Source organism: Macaca nemestrina, chromosome 2 (genome assembly GCF_043159975.1).
Source record: "Macaca nemestrina isolate mMacNem1 chromosome 2, mMacNem.hap1, whole genome shotgun sequence".
NCBI classification, from domain to species: Eukaryota; Metazoa; Chordata; class Mammalia; order Primates; family Cercopithecidae; genus Macaca; species Macaca nemestrina.
The window spans coordinates 102,085,596-102,108,364 of NC_092126.1; the positions used below are offsets into that span (position 1 = coordinate 102,085,596).

Sequence of the window (22,769 nt, forward strand, 5' to 3'; positions counted from 1 at the left end):
ACACAAAATTTGGAACACTCTGGGCTAAAGCTCCCAGTGTAAATTACTTTGAGTATTGAACATTGTTATGTGTAACTATGAAAAAATAAATTCTGGCTTTCAGAGCAACCCTTTTTAATGCTACATCCAAACACTTCCCTCACCCAAAGTGTATGTGATTCTACAGGGTCTATATAACTAGGGTATAAGCTGTCCTTTTGGCCTTTACAGAGTTACTGAGAATGAAAGAAAGGAAGAAGGCTGTTACTAAAGCTGCCCATGAAATTTACGCCAACATTGAAGGCAGGAAGGAAATCACCTTTCCTGTTGGGGACTAGGGTAAGCCCACAGCCCCAAAGTCCTGGGGTGAAAAAAAGAATGCAAAAGAGTGAAACAGTCTCACTTCCAATTGCCAAGTGGGTTTTTGGCTGGAGAAGGCCCTCTATCTCATCCTCTGCTCTTTCGGCTCTTCTTTGGCTTTAAGATTTCAGCCTAGCTGATATTTTCTACAGGAAACTGTCCTGTTCCAGCAGGATTGGGTTAGGTTCCCATCCTACATGCTCCCATGTCACCCACTGCTTCCCTGAGTAGGCCACTTAATTGCTCTATCTATCTTGATCTATACTTTCTGGTCTATAATCGCTCCAGCTATCTTTCCTACTAGACTTCAAGCTCCTGGAGGTCAGGGACTTTGTTTGTTTGCCTCTTGAGGATAAACAAATCTGAATGGTATTAGGTGCTCATTTCCTCCCTTATTTGGGAAGCTTAACGGTAAGATGGTTCAGCAGACCTGAGTAGTTAGCTCAATGGATGAGCAGGCTTATATCTGCAACTGTGCTTCAGGGGCTTCCACATTATATCTAGGCCGTTTTCTGACACAGGAAGCTCTTATTATTACATAGTTGCCTAGACCAGAGTTTCTCAAACTCTAATGGACCCCAAATCACCTAGGGAACTTGTTATAATGGACTGCTTGTTACAGTGTAATAATCTACATTTCTAACAAGCTTCCAGGTGATTCTGATGCTGCTGATAGATATATATAGTGGCAAACGACTTGATGTCTCTTGTTCTCATTGTCTACAAATACGTACAGAGAAATACGGGCTGGGTCCTTCTCCTGGCACCCTCTGCATCGTGTATTCAGCTTTGTTCTGCCCAGCCTGCACCTGCCTTTCTGAAGGCAGGTAAAAACTGGGGCTGTGTGCCCTCTGCTACATTTCTGATCATAAATTTTCTTTTTATGGCACCATGGGGCATTTTTGCTGTGGCCTTTTAGCAACATCACTGCTTTCCCACTGCCTATCATAAGTATCATTTGTGGAATAAATACAAAAAACCCTACCACTTGAATAAGAGTAGACAGCCAGTCAAAATGTAGTCACCGGCAAGTGTACAGGTAACACTAGACCCAAGATTAACAATAAAAATTGATCAAGGGAATCCTCTGGGATGGTTTTAGAGAAATCTGCTTTTCTGTCTGAAGAATAATTTACACTGTAATAAGTAGACAAACGGAGATGTATGTTGATCACAATCCCTGGTGGTCTCTGGTATGTATTCCTCTCTTTTCACCTAGAGATCACACAAGTGTAAAACACTAATCAGAAGCTATGGGGTGTAGGAGCAAGATATTTCCTTGCCTTTTCCACTTGCTAATGACTCACTGTGAAATGTTCTGTCACTCTTAGTAGGGGAGAACCCAAGACTCCTGGGTTTAGTAATATGGAACCAAACTCTCATAACAAACTCATAACTGTTTGTTATGTCAAACAGTAAGAGAGTTTGGTTCCATATTATTTAGCTCCACATTACTGTATAATCATTTTAAGTGAATATACATGATAGAAAAAAGCAGAAAATAGAAAAGGAGAGGGAGAAATATGCAGATGATAAGAGAAAAGATACTATCCCCCTAGCAGAGAGGGGAAAGGGAGACAAGAAGGACCAGAAGGTGTGAAGAGAGAGCATAAAGGAGTGGATGGCTTTATGGCTATGGAAGCTGATGGGTTCAGAGTTATTTCTAAACTTCATTGGGACTCATACCACACTTTGATCATGCATATAAAGCAACATCTCCTTGTCCTTTCTTTCAAGGGATCATGAATGACAGAAAACACCAAGGCAACTTATTATATCCTAATCTGGTCCCTGTAACTCCCTCCTATAATATTTTACCTTTCAGAAAACAGTTTACAGTAAGAGGGAGAGTAAAAGCATTGCTGTCTAGAGGAGGAACTATGGAGGATATAGTGAAAATGTCTAGAAATCCCCCAAAATTGAGAGGTAGATGATCAAGGACCAGACTCTAGTGGCCACTTTAAAGTGCTGGTTTTAGTTACTCTTCCACACAGACGAAGCATCTTTGCTTGGGGATATCCCAGTTGAGCATGACTTCAGAAGTTGTGCAAAACCCTGCCCACTGCGGGAACCAGCAGCACCAGAGACCACTTCTGCCTGGTCTCCCATATTCACAGTCCCATGAGAAGCCAAGTAAGAGTGCAGCTTCCCCAGCTGCCCTGATGCCCAATGTCTCCACAAGACCATGATGATTTACCAGTGCCCCACTGCTCAGCAGAATCACAAAGATAATAAAGCTCTCAAACCAGCTGTGTTTCACTATTTGGTAGCAGGTTTTCCGCAGGTTCCACCAAATGACCCAGTGAGGCTTTCTCTTGTCCATGCTACAGCATGGAAAGCAGCAACCAAAGCCTGAAAGGAATTAACGGTAGGCACTATCATTAGTGTCTGTAATAAATTGCATTAAAATGCAACTTTTCACCCCCTCCTGTGTTCATATCCCTTGCCACGTGACCTGCAGTTGCTCCCATTAAAGAAGTACAGCATCTTTTTCTAACCGCTTAAATCTGGTCCCAGCCATGTGACTTGCTTTGGCCGATAGAGTAGAATGGAAGTCACACCGTGCCAGTTCTGAGCCCAGGTCTTGAAAAGCCTTGCATGTTTCCATTTGCTCTCTTGTGTCATCTCCATAAAAAAAGGCATATTCAGGCTACCCCATTGGGTCTGGAAGGAGGCTGATAGACATGTGGAGCAGAGCCATGTTGCCCTGTTGAGCCCAGACTAGATAACACTTGCATGAATGAAGCCAGCCAAGATCAGCAGAATCCTGCAGGCACATGTTTACTATTTTATGCAACTGAGGTTTTGTGGTTGTTTGTTATGCAGTAATTTTTTTTGGTAATCATAAAGAGATCATGTCTGGAGGACTCCAGGGAATTAGGTAGAATGGTCACAGGCTTTGTGAACCTCTCAGGTCATACACGAAAGAATTTCATCAAATGTCGAGATGTTTACAAAGAGCTGAGCATTTGTTCTCAACACACACAGGCCTTCAGCATAGACCACATTGCCCTTTCCACCTTTTCTCCTCCTCCCCTTATACAAATTCTGCTGATCCTTACTTCATGATGATTATAACATTCTGCTCCTTTCCTCATCTTCTTAAACCACTATGGGCTCTCTTCACTCTGCCTCTTTTCTTCTTCCAAGAATGTCAGTAGGTTCATCTTCCTAAAATACTACACTTTTTTCCTGGCTTTTATCCCACTCCTCCCTTCTTTGATAAAATCACCCTTCTTTCTCATCTCCACTGTTGACATCATATGCACACCTCAAGGGCCAGTGCAAATGTAAATCAGGAGAACTGCAATCTACTGGAAATCCTTAATCCAACTCCTGTCCAGCTTTGGAGCTGTTAAACAACCTGGAATGTGACTTTGAAATCTGTTATCTGTGTTCTTTCTGGACCCAATTTAGTCCTAATCTGATAGATAATTTTTTAGATTCATTCATTAATTTGTTGTCACTTATATATTCATTGACATTTGTTGAACCCATTTCTGGGCCGGCTTCTATTCTTACACAAGAGATACAATGCTGATGAAGTCACTGCCTTTGTTTTTAAGGACCCCATGGGGGAAACCAGTGCAAATAAGTTCACTACAATGAATATAAGAAATAGTAAAAGCCATAGGAAAAAGCCACTACATCCACTCAAGGAATTAGGAAAGGCTGCATTTATTGATTGCTTATTTTTGTTCCAGATGCTCTTCTAAGTGATTTATACTAACTCATTTAATACTCACAGCAGCTCTTTGCTTTGGGTACTATTATTACCCTCATTTTAGAAATAAAGCACAGAGAGGTTAACTAAATTGAACAAGTCGCACAGTTCATAAGTGGCGAGGCCAAAATTTGAGCTCAGGCAGTCTTGCTCCTAAGCTAAAGATCCTGACTACAATGTCTGAACTCTTTTCTTGGTCTTTCACCTCAAATATACACTGACATTGAATGCCCTGGGAACCACAAAAAGTGGCAGACATATTGACCCAGTGGGCTTTCTAAGAAAGTTTTCTAGAGTGTTTACCTGGCATGTTGGGCCATGTGAGAGGAGCCCAATTAAAGCAAGAATTTCCTGAAATCTTCTCTGCCTAGACCTGACAATCGCCCCAAGAATCTATGGGTGCCCTCTCATTGCTTTTGTCTCCAATAGAAGTAGAAAGATGCTGTCTGCTAAAACCACAGAGCCTCAGAGAAGAACAGAAACCCCATCCAAAGATTATGTGAACTGGATGCAGAAATACTGCCACTTACCTTTGGGCAAACATCTCTCTGGTTGCTTTTCGGGAACCATCTCAGGTAACAATCCAAAGCCATCCTGAAGATCAATGGTGCTACATTCTGATAGTATACTGGTAACATCAGACTTCTGCACATCAGAACAAAAGGAATGGGGAGCCATTTACTAAGACCTTCTTTCACCATGGTAGTATGGAGTTTCTCACTGTCTGATTTTTTAAGGATGAAATGAACTAGACAAAGGTTTCTAGGATGAGGTGTGTCAAGAATCACCCCTCCTGCTGGGCTCTTCTCTAAGTGCTATGAGCAGTCTGATTTCAGAAGAGAACTCTCTAGCTCATCTCTATGGCTGAGGAATGGCAAGGCATATGCAGATATAGTACCTCTACTTTTTCTCCCTATGGATCATAACCCTGATATGCTGCCTAAGCGTTAAGACGACTACTTCACTGAGACTGTAATTTTCCACTGTCTCACCTACTGGAATAATAGGCCTAGACCAGAAGTTCTTATTTCCTTGGCCCTCCAGGAGATATTTTGGCAGTGTCTAGGACATTTTTCATTTTCTTAACTGGGGGATGCTACTGGCACTGAATGCATAGAGGCCAAGGATATGGATAAACATCTTATAATCCACAGAAAAGCTCACCGCAACAAATAATTGTCCTGCTTCAAATGTCATAGAAGTAAAGTTGAGAAACTTGGCCTAGACTTTTGCTCAAAACTTGATTTGCAATTTTCTCTGCATTAACTGTGCCATTTTTCCATAATAGCTATCCTGGAGAAGGTGTGTGGATGAGCCACAAGCTCCTCTGACATCCTAGGAAAATTACCTTTCGGGGATCCTGTATGGTGAGATGAGGCTCATCTTCAGGGAACATGTCAATTTCCACATTTTGAACTCCCTGGCTGGTGGGCTTCTTGTTCTCCTGATGGAGCTCATAGGCCTAACACAGAGAGCCCAGGATAGAATTAATATTCCTCCTGGACATGTCACTTAAGATGAAAGAAGTTTGAATGCTATTTCGTTTTCTCTTCGTCATGAGAATAAGCCTTTGACATTATTACTCTTTTTTCTCTTTAAAAACTGCTCCTGGAAAAACTCAACATAATTCTGGGAAAACTACTAGAGGAAACAGATATTGAACTTGTTGCAAAGATACATAATCAAAACAGTATGGTTCTGATACAAAACTCCACAAGTAATTCATAAATAAAACTTATGTGGGGATTTAATATAATTTATATGGGGATTTAATATATTTTAAACATACCCTTTCAATTCAATGACTAAATGATAAATTATTTAATAAATGGTACACAATTCCATTATACAGTAAAAATAAAATATATAATCATATGATATTCTGATGTAAAAATAAATGGGTAAGCATTTTAAAAGGAAAATTTGAAAAATAACTTGCTATCATGTGGGGTACAGAGTTTCCTTAGCAAAATAGGAAACTAAAAGGCATAAAGAAAAATAATATATCACTACATAAAACTGAAAAATAAATTTGGTCTGATGACCTACAGGGATATCTAAGAAGAATGTGTAAAGTCATGTAACCGAGCAGCTTGGCAGCTGAGCCTCAAACCGTGTTTTAAACTTTTTTTTCTTTTTTCCCTCTTCCTGTTCCTCTTTCTCCTCCAAGTCAAAGATACAACTTTGAGACAAACTGCCTACGTGTTACCTCTTATCTTGAAATACAGCCTCGGAATGCGCTGTGAACCTCCACTGCCTTTCCTTTCCCATACTATATTCCCATACCTTATGCACATTTATTTACCTAAATGCTTTCTAACCGCACACCATGCTCTTTTATGTGATCATTAATTTTCTTAGAAGCTTCAAGAGTCAGATCCTGATAGGGACCAGATACCTCTAGAATTCTCTAACAAGATTACTTCAAGAATGGAACCTATCCCCGGCTGTAGACTGACTACAAGATTGACTGCAACTAATGTGTAACCTGGCAGGATCCATGATCCATGATGGTGCCAGCCCCTTCACCAAATGGGACAACAATTCAAGAAGGGCCACTGGAGCAAGTCACACCACTGAGCACCCCCTCACCCCCCCTTGCCTCTTCTCTATCTCAAATGCTTTCTTTAAAAACCCCCGCACTCCTTCCACAAATTGAAGAGTAGAATGAGTCTCTGCTCTTCCCCTTGCTGGCACAGATAGTAAGGGAATATTGCTCTTATCATAATTTGTTATTATTTCGAATTCTTTTCATAAGCAGCTAGCAGCCAGACCCTTTTGCAGGTTACAGTTACATCTTGGGTGAATGTTTTACACTAACATCTATGTGAAGACTCCTGCAACTGTGACATTATAAGGTAATGATTCAGAAACATTTCTCCACTCATGTAATAGCATATGTAAAAATACACACACATACTAATGTGTCCAGAATTGGTGGGTTCTGGGTCTTGCTGCCTTCAAGAATGAAGCTGTAGACCCTCACAGTGAGTGTTACAGTTCTTAAACATGGCATGTCCGGAGTTTGTTCCTTCAGATCTTCAGATGTGTCCGAAAATGTGTCCAGAATTTCTCTCTTCTGGTGGGTTTGTGGTGTCCCTGGCCTCAGAGGTGAAGGTGCAGACCTTCGCAGTGAGTGTTACAGCTCTTAAAAACGACGAGGACCCAAAGAGTGACCATCAGCAAGATTTATCACTAAGAGCAATAGCACAAACCTTCAATAGCATGTAAGTGGACCAGCAGGTTGCTGCTGCAAGTTTGGGCAGCCTACCTTTATTCCCTTATCTGACCCCACCCACATCCTGCTGATTGGTCCATTTTACAGAGAGCTGATTGGTCCATTTTACTGAGAGTTGATTGGTCCATTTTGACAGAGCGCTGATTGGTGCATTTACAAACCTTTAGCTAGACACAGAGCGCATATTGGTGCATTTACAATCCTTTAACTAGACCCAAAATTTCTCCAAGTCCCCTACCCAATTAGCTAGACACAGAGCGCTGATTGGTGCATTTACAAACCTTGAACTAGACACAGAGTGCTGATTGGTGCATTAACAATCCTTTAGCTAGACAGAGAAGTTTTCCAAGTCCCCACCCAACCCAGAAGCCCAGCCTGCTTCACCTTTCAATGGCAGTCAGGGTGGGACTTTGTGGCACCTAGCCTGGGTACTCCAGCAGCCCAGAGGGAGCTCAGCCCAGAGGGAGCTCATCCCTCCATCAAGCCCAGCAGGGGTCCGCAGTGCCGAGATTCAGGCCCCACTGAGCCTGCACCTGCACCCACCCAGAACTCACACTGGCCTGCCAGTGCCAAGCACATCCTGGGTTCCTGCCCACGACTCTCTCTCCAAACCTCCCGGCAAACAGAGGGAGCCGGCTCCAGACATGGCCAGCCCAGAGAGGGGCTCCCACAGTGCAGCAGCAGACCGTAGGGCTCCTCAAGTGCAGCCAGAGTGGACTCCGAAGCTGAGGAGGTGCTGAGAGTGAGCAAGGGCTACTAGCATTGTCACCTCACTAATATAGCCACAAATATACCTCACAAGCATATGCATACAAAAAGAGGTAACCTGTCTATGGACTAGACACAGAAACGAAATATAAAGTAGTAAAAATTTAAATAAGATAGCAGGTAATGGTGTCTAAAAGTACCCTAAGACGAGGAAGGGAACCAGAGCTATATTTAAGACTTGAAACTATGGGCTGAGGTAAAGTTCTTGCACTTAAGAAAAAAAGCCAAAAAAAAAAAAAATGCTGTAGCAAATGCTTATAATTACAATTGTACAAAGCTGCATACCTAGTGAGACAGGAAGAAGTACAGCCTCAGAAATAGGACCTGGGCAAAGGTACCCACTGGTTCAGTGACTTGATCTGCAATATGACTTGTATCACTATTAGACCACAATCCAAAGTTGGCAATATAAGACATGGATCTGAAATGGATGCCACAGAAGGATTTATTACAGACAATCATAGAACTTAAACTGCAAAGAGAATGACAGATCCTCCCACTAAAGATGAGCTTTTAAGCTAACATTCCAAAATGTATGAGGAAACAAACATAAAATCAGTAGACTTCCTAAAATTAACAACAAGGAGGTGAATTCACTTGAGAAAAAGATGAAAGTAACATAATAATCGGAAAATGTCTTTAAATGAATACATTTATAATTTAATAAAGAAGTCACATAGAGTTTCACTTCCGTGGATGATAGCATGAGAATCTCTGTGAACGTTCTCCCTAGGGAAATAAGTGTAAGTGGTGAAAACTGTTTTAAAAATAATTTGAAGTCTCTGGAAATTATTCTGAGAGTGTACAGCAAATGAAGAAACATTCATTCAAGAAAATCTACTAAAATTCAGTAAGAATGGTAGAAATTGATGACACTGAAGCCATGATCTGATGTCTCCCCCAGGCCCTTCCAGCAAGTTTTATGGAGGCTCCACTTTAGACAGAGGTGGCCAAAAAGATAGGGTTTCCTCTACCCTAGCTCCCAATCAAGGAATGTGGTGATGGGTGCACCAAAATCTCACAAATCATTGCTAAAGAACATTCAAATCCTAGCACTCCACCTCTAAGAAGCTCAATGAAACCCCAAGTAGAAATATCCATGTAACCAAAAACCACTTATTCCCCAAAAACTATTGAAATCAAATTTTTTTATGAAATTGAAGAAAAAGACATTGAGCCTTTTGAATGGAAAGGCACATCAATGATATCTGCATAAAAGGAAAATCTTTTTAAATGCTTTTATTTAAAAAAATACTGCCTACATGTTAAATTACCTATTGCAGGCCAGGCACAGTGGCTCATGCCTGTAATTCTACCACTTTGGGAGGCTGAGGTGGGTGGATCATCTGGGGTCAGGAGTTCAAGACCAGGCTGGCCAACATGGTGAAACCCCATCTCTACTAAAAATACAAAATTAGCCAGGCATGGTGGCACACTCCTGTAATCCCAGCTACTTGGGAGGCTGAGGCAGTAGAATAACTTGAACTCGGCAAGCAGAGGTTGCAGTGAGATGAGATTGTGCCATTGCACTGCAGCCTGGGTGGCAAGAGCAAAACTCTGCCTCAAAAAAAAATTACTTATTGCATATTTATTTTATCTTAGTGCAAGGCCTGTCACATGGTGGTCATTCAATGCATTTGAAATAAAGAAATGCTGTTATCATCAAAAATAATCCCATTTTCCAATACATAAATGATTACAACACCATGAAATGTCTACCAATAAAAATGTATGAGTTATGGGAAAAAAAAAAAAAAAGAAGCAGCAGCAGCTTCAGGCCACCAGCATTTCTTATCTCTTCCAATTCTGAGTTAAGGCCTCTAAATTTCTGGTGAGTGTGGCCAAAATGTCGGCTCCCTTTTTCCATCTAGCCCTCCACTCATAGGGCAGAGACTTTATCCCAGAAGCGGCAGCCCAAGAATACTAGAATCACCCTCATTCCAGCTTACTTGTAGGGCGAAAGCTCTGGGGGTGGGGAGGATTAAGGAAGAAGGAAACTGAGAAGTTGAGAGGCTACTGCCCCTGCCCAAGTGCCTGGAATTGTGCCTAAGAGATTTTGCCCAGAGTGGGAGGCAATTCATAAGAAAAAAGAGCTTTGAAGTTCTCCATAGAACTGACTTTATTTGAAACAAAGTGGTGTGGGGAAGTAAAAGTCTAAAAGTGCTCTTGAAAACAATGGGTATTTTGTTGGTAAGCAAATAAGAAGAGACTGGTAGCTCTCCTTCAATAAAGGCAACAAACTAAAATATAGGTTAGGAAGCTCAGCACAAGGAACTATGAAAAGAAACAGCTAAGGAGAGTCCCCCTGGGGTCAAAGCAAATCTCAAAGACTGCGCTTAAAAGCTATCACTTCCAGAATTTAATTGAATCAGACAGTTGAGCAATTTATGCCCCATGGCATTGTCAAGGAAAATAGAGCAATTATCTAGCAATTAGTTGAACCTAAAATCAAAATATAATACCAAAAGAGGCAGACAGCTTAACAGAGAGATCACAGGAGACAGTCAAAGATAGCCTTGCTGAAACAACAGTCATCCTAAACTGACTGTGTGCACATCCAAGGACGTACTGTCCTAGGAGTGACACCAAAGGTTTCACATTGTGTGTGAATGGAGGGGGATGGGTTGGAGAGGGAGTAGACTCCACTAAAATAGTCTAGTGAGATTACCATTTAATAAAGAAGCCCCAGAGAGGAGAAAAGTGAATCAGTTATAGAGTTTCCACAATATGTTACTTAAAATGTCCAATACAAAAAATTATGAAATGTGCAAAAAACAAGAAAGCATGACCCATACAGGGGAAAACAATCAGTAATAGAAACTGCACTTGAAAGGGTCAAGATGTCAGAGCTAAAAGATAAAGAATGCAAAGAAGCCATTATAAATATATTTAAAGAATTAAAAGGTACAATGCTTAAGGAAATAAAACATACTATGACAAGGTACAATCAAATGCAAAATATCAATAGAAATTATATTTTAAACAGAGCCAAATACAAACTGTGGAGTTGAAAAGTATCATAACTGAAATGAAAAAGTCACTAGAGAGACCAACAGTACATTTGAAGAAAGAACCAGTGAATTTAAAGATGAATCAATGGAGACTGTGCAATCTAAAGAGCACAGAGAAAACAAAAGAAAGAAAAATAAAAAGAGCCTCAGAGAAATGTGGTGCACCATTAAGCACACAGACCAGAAGGGAAACAGAGAAAAATGAACAGAAAAAATACTTAAATAAATAATGGCTGAAGACTCCTCAAAATTGATTGAAAACATTAATCTACACGTCTTAGTCCAATTTATGCTGCTATAATAGAATTCCTGAAATTAGTAATTTATAAAGAACAGAGATGTATTTCCTACAGTTCTAGAGGCTAGGAAGACCAAGATCAGCAGGCCAGCATCTTGTGAAGGACTTCTTGCTGCATCATAACATGGCAGAAGGCATCACAAGGCAAGAAAGTGAAAGAAGGGAAGGGGGCCAAACTCAGTCTTTTATTAGGAACCCACTTCCACAGTAACTAAACCACTCCCACAATAACAGCATTAATCCATTCATGAGACCAGAGCCCTCATAATCTAATCACCTATTAAAGGTCTTACCTCTCAACATTGTTACTTTGGGAATTAATTCTCCAACACATAAACTTTAGAGGGCACATTGAAATCCTAGCACTCCACATCTAAGAAGCTCAATGAAACCCCAAGTAGAAAAAACACAAAGAGATCCACACCTAGACACATCATAGTAAAAGTGCTGAAACACAAAGAAAAGAGAAAATCTTAGTAGCAAGAGAAAAGTGGTTCATCATGTACAAGGTGACATTGATAAAATTAACATTGACATTGCATTAGAAATAATGGAAGCCAAAGGCAGTGATATGATATATTCAAAGTGCTGAAAGAAAAAACAACAGTGAACCAAGATTTTTATATCCAGTGAGGCTGTCTTTCAAAAATGAAGATGAAATAATCGTGTTTCCAGATAAATACAGAGAATTCTTTGGTAGTTGCCCTACCTTATAAAGAATACTAAAGGATATCTTCCAGACTAAAAACAAGTAATGCTAAATGGTAATACAGCACCCCCAACACACACACACAAATATAGTAAAAAATATATATTTCTTTTCCTTTCTTCTTTTAGCTGATTTCAAAAGCAATTGTGTAAAACATTATGTTTAAAATTGTGTTGCTGGATATGTAACATAGAAATAAAAAAATATATTTGCTAATAAAAGCACAAAGGATATGGGTGGGAGCAAAGTTGCATTGGAGTAAGAAAATCACACCTGCAGGTAACTCACATTCACAGGAACAAATGAAGAGAGCCAAAAGTAACTAAGAAGATTATTAAAGTAAATCTTATAAATATACACTTATTTTTTTTTTATTTTCTCAGCTCCTTTAGTAGACATCTAGTTATATTAAGCAATAATAAAATAATGTTGCTTGGGTTTTAACATGTATGAATATAATATGTAGAATTAAAAACAATACAAAAAGAGGAGAGAGGAAATAGAGCTATATATGAGTAATATTTCTATAGCTTACTGGAATTAATATAAATCTGAGACAGATTCTGATGAGTTAGATGTATGTGTCAAATTTTAGAGCACTCAAATAAGGAAATAATTCAAAAAGATTTTGAAAAAAAACTAAAGATATTAAAATGTTACACTAGAAAATATTCACTTAATGCAAATGAAGCAGTAGAGAAATAATAAAGGAAAAAACATGGAAGACATATAGAAGACAAAGAAGAAAATATGATAAATAAACTGTGTTAACAATAGCATTAAATATGAATGGGTTAACCAATCCCATCAGAAGGCAGAGATTGCCAGAATAGATAAGAAAACAAGATCCAATTATACACTGTCTGCAGAGTACACATTTTAGATTCAAAGATATAAATAGATTGAAAATGAAAGAATGGAAAAAGACATGTTACGCAAACAGCAACCATAAAAGAAGCTGGGATGACTCTATTAACATCAGATAAAATAGATTTAAAAACAAAAAACTTACTAGAGATGAAGAGGGACATTTTATAATGATAAAAGAGTCAAAATATTGGGAAGATATAGCATTTATAAACATATATACACCTAACAGAAGAGCCCCAAAATATATGAAGCAAAAACTGACATAATTGTTGGGAGAAACAGATAATTCAACAGTAAACATTGGAGACCTCAATACCTCATTTTCAGAAATGAATGAATAACGACTAGATAGAAGATCCACAGGGAAACGGAAGATTTGAACAAAACTATATACCAGTTAAACCTAGCAGACATCTATAGAATACTTAATTCCAAATGGCAGAGTACACATTCTTCTCAGGTACAAATGGAACATTTCCAGGATAGACAATACACTACACCACAAAAGAAGCCTCAAAAATTTAAAAGGGCTGAAATTGTATGAAGTATATTCTCTAATCACAATGGAGTGAAATTAGAAATTAATAACAGTTAGAAATTTGAGAAATTTATAAATATTAAACAACACATTTTTTAATAAGCAGTGGGTCAAAGAAGAAATCATAAGAAGAATTAGAAAATAAGATAAAATAAAAACACAATTAAATATATAGAAAATAAAAATGAAAATAAAATGTATTTGATACAGCTAAACACTGATTAGAAATTTATAGCTATAAAAAAACCTACAATAAAAAGGCAAGAAAAATTTCAAATCAATAGCCTAATCTTTCATTTAAGACACAGAAAAAAGAAGAGAAAAGTAAAATCAAAGGAAGCAGAAGAAAGGATATAATAAATATTTGACAGAAATTAATGAATAGAGGGTACAAAAATATTAGAGGAAAATTAACAAAACTGAAAGTTGGCTATTTGAAAAGATTTTCAAAATTGACAAGATGTGAACTAGACTAACCATGAATCAAAAGATCTAAATTACTAAAAAAAAGGTGGGGAGGGGATTAGTATTAACCTTACAGAAATCAAAAGGATTGTAAGAAAATATTATGAATAATTGTATGTTAACAAATTAAATAACTTCAATGAAATTAACATATTCATAGAAATATATAAAAGAACAAGCAGAATTAACAGAAAATCTGAATAGCCCTACAAGTAAAGAGCTTGATTTTGTAATATAAAAACTTTGTGTAGATACTTCTGGTTTCTGGTTCATCAAGTAAGAACCTTGAAAGTCACCACTCTATCCTAACAACAAATAAAAAGATGAACAATGGAAAAATCAACAACTCTTCCTAGATATGTAAGAGAAGTGAAGTTACGGAGCTAACACTGCCTCTAAAACTGGAGATGCAGGCAAATACAGAGAATCACAACTTACGGAGCCAAAACCTTAATGGGAACCAGTGCCGGGTAAAGAAAACCTGAACTGTAACTGACAAATTGCTAAAGGCTCAGTATGTCTAAGAGATTAAAAAAAAAAAAAAACCTCCAAGGGTACCCAGTCATGAGGGAGGCCACCACACTTTTGTGAGGTTTACCTCTTGGAGCTCTCCCAGGTTCTCACTGAGAATACCAGAGAAACATCCCTTCAAGCTTCTGGCTTGAAGGGGGACTGAAAAAGGAACCATTTTAATGTTTGGTACAGGATTACATTCTTTCCAACAAGTTCTGCCTTCAAGAGAAATGATTTTACTAGAGCCTAACCTGCTGGGGTTTATCATAGACTGACTGATTTAGGAGACGGGAAATACCCAACTCCAGCTGGTTCTAGCCATCCCTGTGAAAGAAGAGAAGTACCTATCGAGCCCACTCTAGTCATCCTATCCCACCTAAGGGAGACTAAGAAGCATTTACAAAGTTCACAGCCCAGAGGCACAGGCTCACCAAGAGACTGAGACCTAATCATAGGACTATAGAACACTTCCCCTTCCCCCATTCCTTTTCACCACATTACTGAAGGTCTGTTCATAGCAGTTTCTTTCATTCTGTGTATCATGTCTGGCTATAATTAAAAAGTATACCAAAAGACAAAACAAAAACAAAACAAAAAACAAAAAAACCACAGTTTGAAGAGCCAGAGCAAGCATCAGAACCAAACTCGGATATAACAGGGATGTTAGAATTATCAGACAGGGAATTTAAAACAACTATGATTAATCTGCTAAGGACCCTAATGGATAAGGCAGACAGTATGCAAGAACAGATTAACAATGTAAACAGAGAAATGGAAATTCTAAAACCAAAAAGAAATGCTAGAGATAAAAAACATTTAACAGAAATAAAGAATGCCTTTGATGGGTTTATCAGTATATTGGACATGCTGAAGGAAAGAATCTCTGAGCTTGAGGATATCTCAATGAAAATATCAAAAACTTTTCAGTAAACAGAAACTTTTCAGTAAACAGAAAAAGATTTCTAAAAACCAGAACAAGATATTCAAGAACTGTGGGACAACTACAAAAGGTATAAGATACATGTAATGGCAATACCAGAAGGAGAAGAAAGAAAGAAATCGAAGAATTATTTGAAACAATAATGACCAAGAGTTTCCCTCTATTTAATATCAGAACCAAACTGCACATCCAGGAAGCTGAGAGACTAAGCAAGATAAAGATCCAAAAAACTACACTTAGACAGACATATCATATTTAAACTACAGAAAATCAAAGATAAAAAATCCTGAAAGAAGATAGAGGAAGAAAACACTTTACCTACACAGGAGCTAAGGTAAAAATTATGTCTGACTTGTCAGAAATCATGCAAGCAAGAAGAGTGAAGCAAGAGAGTTAAATATTTAAAGAACTGAGAGAAAAAATCCACCAACCTAGAACTCTGTACCCTGTGACATTATTCTTTAAGTAAAGGATAAATACTTTCTCAGACAAACAAGTTGAGGAAATTTGTTGCCTTACCTATCTTGTAAGAAATGTTAAATGAAGTTGTTTAGAGGTAAGGAAAATGATATAGGTCAGAAACTCAGATCTACATAAAGAAAGAAAGATAAGGACTAAATAATAAGTGAAGCAAAATAAAAACACATTTTTTTTTGAGATGGAGTTTTACTCTTGTCACCCAGGCTGGAGTGCAATGGAGCAATCTCAGCTCACTGCAACCTCTGCCTCCTGGGTTCAAGAGATTCTTATGCCTCAGCCTCCTGAGTAGTTGGGATTACAGGCACCTGCCACCATGCCTGACTAGTTTTTGTATTTTTAGTAGAGACGGGGTTTCACAACCCCGTCTGGGGTTGGCCAGGCTGGTCTCAAACTCCTGACCTCAGGTGATCCACCTGCCTTGGCCTCCCAGAGTGCTGGGATTATAGGCGTGAGCCACTGCACCCGACAAACACATTTATTTTTCTTATTCTTAATTTATCTAACAGAGAACACTTTGTTCAAAATAATAATAACAACAATGTATTTAAATATATATTTCAAATATGTTATTTTACTAATGAATAAATAAAATAAATGACTGCAATTATACAAAGAATGTAAGGGAGGAACTGGGATTATTTTATTATTATAAGCTATGCACACTACCCATGAAGTAATGTTATTTGTAAGTGGACTTGGATCAGTTGAAAATATATATTGAAAATTCTAGGACAACCACTAAAAAAAGTAAAAAGCAAAAGTAAAACTGATATACTGAGAAAGAAGAGAAAATGGAACCATATGAAATGTTTGATTTAAACCACAAAATGCAGAAAAGAAGTGGAAAACAAAAATAGGAAAAAGTACAAGGGCAACAAAAAGAAATGAATTATCAAGCAATGCACAGACACAGGGGAAACATAAATGCATAATCCTAAGTGAACAAAGCCAATCTGAAAAGACTATATACTATATGATTCCAATAATATCATGTTCTGGAAAAGACAAAACTATGGAGACAATAAAAAGGACAGCGTTTGCCAGAGGTTGGGAGTTGAAGAGATAAATAGGAGGAGCACAGAGGATTTCTGGAGCAGTAAAACCACTCTGTATAATACTATAATGGTGGATATATTTATTATATGTTTGTCTAAAACTACACACTGTACAATACCAAAACTAAACCCTGATGTAAACTATGGACTTTGGGTGATAATTACATGTCAAAGTAGGTTTGTCAATTATGACAAATGTACCACTCTGGGGGGAAATGTTGATAATGGGGGATGCTATTCATATGTAGGGTGAAGGTGTATGTAGGAAATTTCTGTACCTTCTGCTCAATTTTTAACTGCTCTAAAAAATGTTATATTTGAAAACCAAAATTCCCACAAAGAAAAGCCCAGACCCAAATGCCTTACTGGTCAATTCTACTAAACATTTAAAGAAAAATTAATACCAAATTTTCACTAAGACTTGAAAAAGATAGAAGAAGGAACACTTAACTCATTTGGGCAATATTTGAGGCCAGTATTACCCTGATATAAATACTAGACAATGACATCACAAGAAAAATAAACTATAAACCAATATCTCTTATAAATATAGAAGAAAAAATTCTTAACAAAACACTAGCAAACTGAATTCCCAACAATATATAAAAATGATTATATGCCATGACCAAGCGGGATTTATTCTGGGAATAAAAAGTTGATTTAACATCTGAAAAGTGAATAGAAATAAGGACAAAAGCATTATCATCTAAATACATCTAGAGAAAGCACTTGACAAAAGAAAACACTGTAATAAAAACACTCAGCAAACTACAAATGGAGTGGAATTTCTGTAACTTGCTAAAGGGCATATTCAACACTACATTTAAATGGTTACAGACTGAATGCTTCTTCTCCAAGATCCAGAACAAAACAAGAATTGAGTTGAACTGTTGTACATTCAGTTAGTGTCCAGAGTGTTGGAGTGTTGCTTGGTGTGGAGAAACTCCACACATTGGTATCTGTTTCTACAGAATAAACCAGTAAGGGAGATAAAATAGTATACTGAAAAAATACTCAATCCAAAATAAGGCAGGGAAAAGTGAGGTAAGGGAACAAATAATAGTTAAATTCAAATGTATCAAGAATTACATTAAATGTAAATGACCCAGGCATTCAAATTAAAAGGCAGCAATTATCAGACTGGATAAGAAAATAAAATTTCTCTTCATTCATTACGTGTGTGCTAAACATAGTGACCACTTTTCAAAGAGTATGGTGAGGAAAAAGGGGTAAAGAAGAGTAAGTTTACAGAGGATGAGACTGACAAACACTACCTCAGCCAAGTGATCAAGGTTAATATAAATAGTAATAGCATGCACTTTTGATATGATATGATGAGAAGAGCATTTTGTCTCTGTGGTATTTCTCCCTACAACCTGTAATCTCAATCTATGAGAAAAATTAGAGCAAATCCAAATTGGGGTACATTCTACAACACACCTGACCAATGTCACTTTAAAATATCAAAGTCATCACAAACAGGGAATGTCTGAAAAACTGAGGAAGCCTAAGAAGATACGACAACTAAATGTAATGTGGTATCCTGAGTAGACTCCTGGGGTAGGAAAACTGTGTGCTAGATACAAACTAAGGAAATATAAATCAACTATGGACTTTAGTTAACAATTATTCATCTTGGTTCATTAATTGTAAAAAATGTACCATACCAATGTAAAATGTTAATGAGAGGGAAACTGGATGTGGAGTATACGGGAACTCTCTCTACTATACAATATTCATGTAAACCTAAAATTATTCTAAAATAAAAAGACTACCTGCAAGAGAAAAGCAAGATTTAACAATATGATGTGTATACAAAATGCATTTTAAATATAAAAACACCCATAGATTAAAATAAAAGAAGAAAAACGATACCATACAAATACTAAACATAAGAAAGTTGGAGTGGATATATTAATATCAGACAAAGTAGGCTCCAGAATAAAGAATGTTATCAGAGATGAAAAGGAACATTTAATAAGGATAAAGGAAACACCTAACAATCCTAGGTATGTGTTCTCCTTATAACAGAGCTTCAAAATACATGAAGTAAAAAACTTAATGAAACTAAAATTAGAAACAAACAAATTCACAACTACAGTTAAAAATTGCAACACTGGTGTCCTAATATTTGAAGGTAAGAGGAAATCAATAAGGACATAGAAGACTTGAACAACACTAACAACCAACTTGATCTAATTGACACAAATACAGCACTTCACCCAATCATTCTTTTAAAGTGCATACTCCTTTCAATTGCATATTGAACATTCACCAAGTCAGACTATATGCTGGAACATAAAAAACAAAAAAATCATAAAACATATCTCAAGAAATTTTAAAAGGTTTAAAGCATATAAAATATATTATTTGGCCACAAAAAAAATAAAACTTTAATGAATAACAAGTATATCAGGAGAATCTTTAATTATTTGAAAATTGAACAACACTCATAAATAATTGATGAGCAAAAGCAGAAATCACAAGAGAAATTAGAATATATTTTTAAACAAGTTAAGAGGAAAATACAGCGTCGCAAAATTAGTAGAATGCAGCTAAAGCAGTGCTTAAAGAGAAATTTGTAGTTTTAAATGTTTGCAATAATAAAGAAAAAAGACTTAAATCAATAATCTAAGCCAGGGGTTGAAAAACTTTACCCTTAAAGAGCCCACTAGCAAATATCTTAGGTTTTGCAGGCCATGAAGTCTCTGTTGTGACTATTTAACTCTGTTGTTGTGGCATTAAAGCAGCAGAGATAATAGGTAAACAATTTAGCGTGGCTGTGAGTCAATAAATCTTTATTTAAAAAAGAAAACAAGGGGTGAGCCAGAAATGGCCCATAGGTTGTAGTTTGCCAGACCCTAGTTTAAGTGTACACTCTAATAATCCAGACAAAGAAGAGCAAATTAAACCCATACTAAGCAAAAGGAAGAAAAAAAATAAGAAAAAGAGAATCTATCTATAAAATAAAAACATGTAAAAACAATAAGGAAAAATAAAACCAAAAGCTGATTCTTTGAAAATATCAATGAAGTTGATAAACTTCTAACTATATTGAATAGAAAGGAAGATAAAAATTATCAATATGCATGAGGAAAAACATCACTACAGACACTACTAGAAATCTACAGACACTATAAAAATTCTACAAACACTAAAAGAATAAGAAAATACTATAAACAACTTTATACCCATAAATTCCTTTATCTAATTTTTAAAACATACATATTAACCAAATTGGAACAAAAAAAGTAGAAAGCTGGAATAGTCCTATATTTATTAAAGAAATTGAATTCATAATTTAAAAATTCCAAAAAAGACAACTTATGCCCACTTTAATGAATATTTGGTAAATTCTATCAAACATTAATAGAAGAAATAATACCAGTTATACACACAGTGTCTCAGAAATAGAAAAGGAGGAAGACTTCTCAACTCATTTAATGAGGCCCATGTTAATTTTTGTAAAGCCAAACACATTACAAAGGAGAAACTCTGCCTGCAAAATGCTTAACAAAATATTAGCAAATTGAATCTAGATACATATAAAGGATAATATGCTGTAACCAAGTAGGGATAATCTAAGGAATGCATAGGTGATTTAACATTCAAAATAAATAAGAAAAAAACACAATGATCATCTTAATACATGCAAAAAATGCATTTCAGAAATTCAACATATTTTTGTAATTAAAAATAAAACTCTCAACAACTAGGAATAAAAGGAACTTCCTCAACTAAAATCTTGTTCAATAGTGAAAGATTATGCTTTCTATCTAAGATTAAGAGCTAGGCAATATATCCTGTCTCACCAATCCTGTTAAAGATTATACTATAGATCCTAGCCAGTATAATAAAGGAAGAAAAAATATATAGATTTTTTTTAAAGAAGAAGTAAAACGGTTTTTCTCTTCAGGTAAAAAAAAAACTGTATAAACAGAAAATTCTACTCAATTTACACAAAATGATTTAGAATTAATAAGTCAGTTTTCCAAGGTTTGAAGATACAAGGTCAATAGACAAAAGACAATTTCATTATACTAGCTATAAACATATGGAAATTAAAATATCTTAAAATTACATTTACAATAGTGTGAAAAACATTAACTACTTCAGTACAAATTTAACAAAATATGTCAAGACTTGTACAATGAAAATCATAAAACATTGCTAAGAGAAATTAAAGAACATCTAAATAAGTAGAGAGGTAGACATGTTCATGAATCAGGACACTCATTTTTGGTAAGATGCCAATTATCTACAAAATGATCCATATATTCAATGCAGTCCCAAACAAAATTCCAGCAATTTTTTTGTGAAAATTTGATAAGTTGATTCTAAAATGCATACAAAAATGCAAAGAACCTACACAAAACAAATTAATAAAGAACAAAGTTACACACCTTGCTTTCAAAATCTAATATAAATCTACAGCAATCAAGACAGTGTGGTATTCATATAAAGACACATATATAAATCAATGAAACAGAAGTAATATTTCAGAAATAGACCTATGCATATATGGTCAATTGCTTTTTTTTTTTTTTTACAAAGATACCAAGTTAATTCAATGGAGAAAGAGTAGTCTTTTCAATATATGGCTGAAATCACTGGATACAAAAGACTAAATATAAGTCTTTTCAATATATGGCTAAAATTCAATTTAATGTTTGTGTATGGTGTGAGTTGAGGAAAAACAATACCTCAACTCACACCATACACAAACATTAAATTGAAATGGATCATGGACTTGAACCTGAGAGTTAAACCTATAAAACTCTAAAAGAAAACATGCGAGAAAACCTCTGTGAGTTTAGGTTATGCAAAGATTTCTTAGAATGAAAACAAAACACATGAACCATAGGAGAAATTTTGTTAAATCATATATTATCAAAATTAAAACTTTATACTCATTGAAAAATACCCTTAAGAAAATAAATGCAAGCCACAGACTGGTAGGAAATATGTGAAATGTACATGTCAGAAAAAGGACTTGTGTTCAGAATACACAATTATTCTTTACAACAGGGGTCCCCAACCCCTAGGCCAGAGACCAGTACTTGTCTTGGGCTGTGAGCAAAGCTTCATCTGCATTTACAGCCACTCCCCATCGCTCGCATTACTGCCTGACCTTCGCCTCCCATCAGATCAGTGGTGGCATTAGATTCTTATAGGAGCATGAACCCTACTGTGAACTACACATGGAAGGGATCTAGGTTGCATGCTCCATATGAGAATCTAATGGCTGATGATCTGTCACTGTCTGCCATCACCCCCAGATGGGACTATCTAATTGCTGGAAAACAAGCTCCCACGGATTCTACATTATGGTGAGTTGTATAATTATTTCATTGTATATTACAATGTAATAATAATAGAAATAAAGTGCACAATAAATGTAATGCACTTGAATCGTCCCAAAACCATTCTCCCTCCACCCTGATCCATGGAAAAATTGTCTTCTATGAAATTGGTCCCTGGTGCCAAAAAGGGTGGGGAAAGTTGCCTTACAATTCGATAATGGGAAGACAAATCCCTTAATAAAAATGGGCAATAGACACTTCACCAATGAAGTATACAAATGACCAAAATGTAAATAAAAAGCAATACAATATCATTATTTGTTGGTGAAATTAGAATTAAAACCACAGTTAGATACCACTACAAAACCACTAGAATGGTTAAAATTTAAAAGGCTGACAACAAAAACACTGGGCAGGATGCAGAGCCAATGGAATGCCCATAGGTTGCTGGTGGGAATGCAGTATGTCACAACCATGGTAGGAAACAAGTACACAGACAGCCCCTGCTGCATCCAAAA

At 36.6% G+C, this 22,769-nt stretch overlaps 1 protein-coding gene across 1 annotated transcript in view; it reads right to left on the reverse strand.

The window, feature by feature from the left end:
* The window catches only part of LOC105480214 (sodium voltage-gated channel alpha subunit 11), a 108,661-nt gene that overhangs the window by 34,270 nt on the left and 51,622 nt on the right, over positions 1-22,769 (reverse strand). Inside the window, exons 16-17 of the mRNA XM_071091459.1 lie at positions 4,594-4,708; positions 2,537-2,691 (exon numbers count right to left, since the gene is read on the reverse strand). Of these exons, the coding sequence (XP_070947560.1) occupies positions 2,537-2,691; positions 4,594-4,708 (270 nt within the window). The remainder of the gene's footprint in view (positions 1-2,536; positions 2,692-4,593; positions 4,709-22,769) is intronic.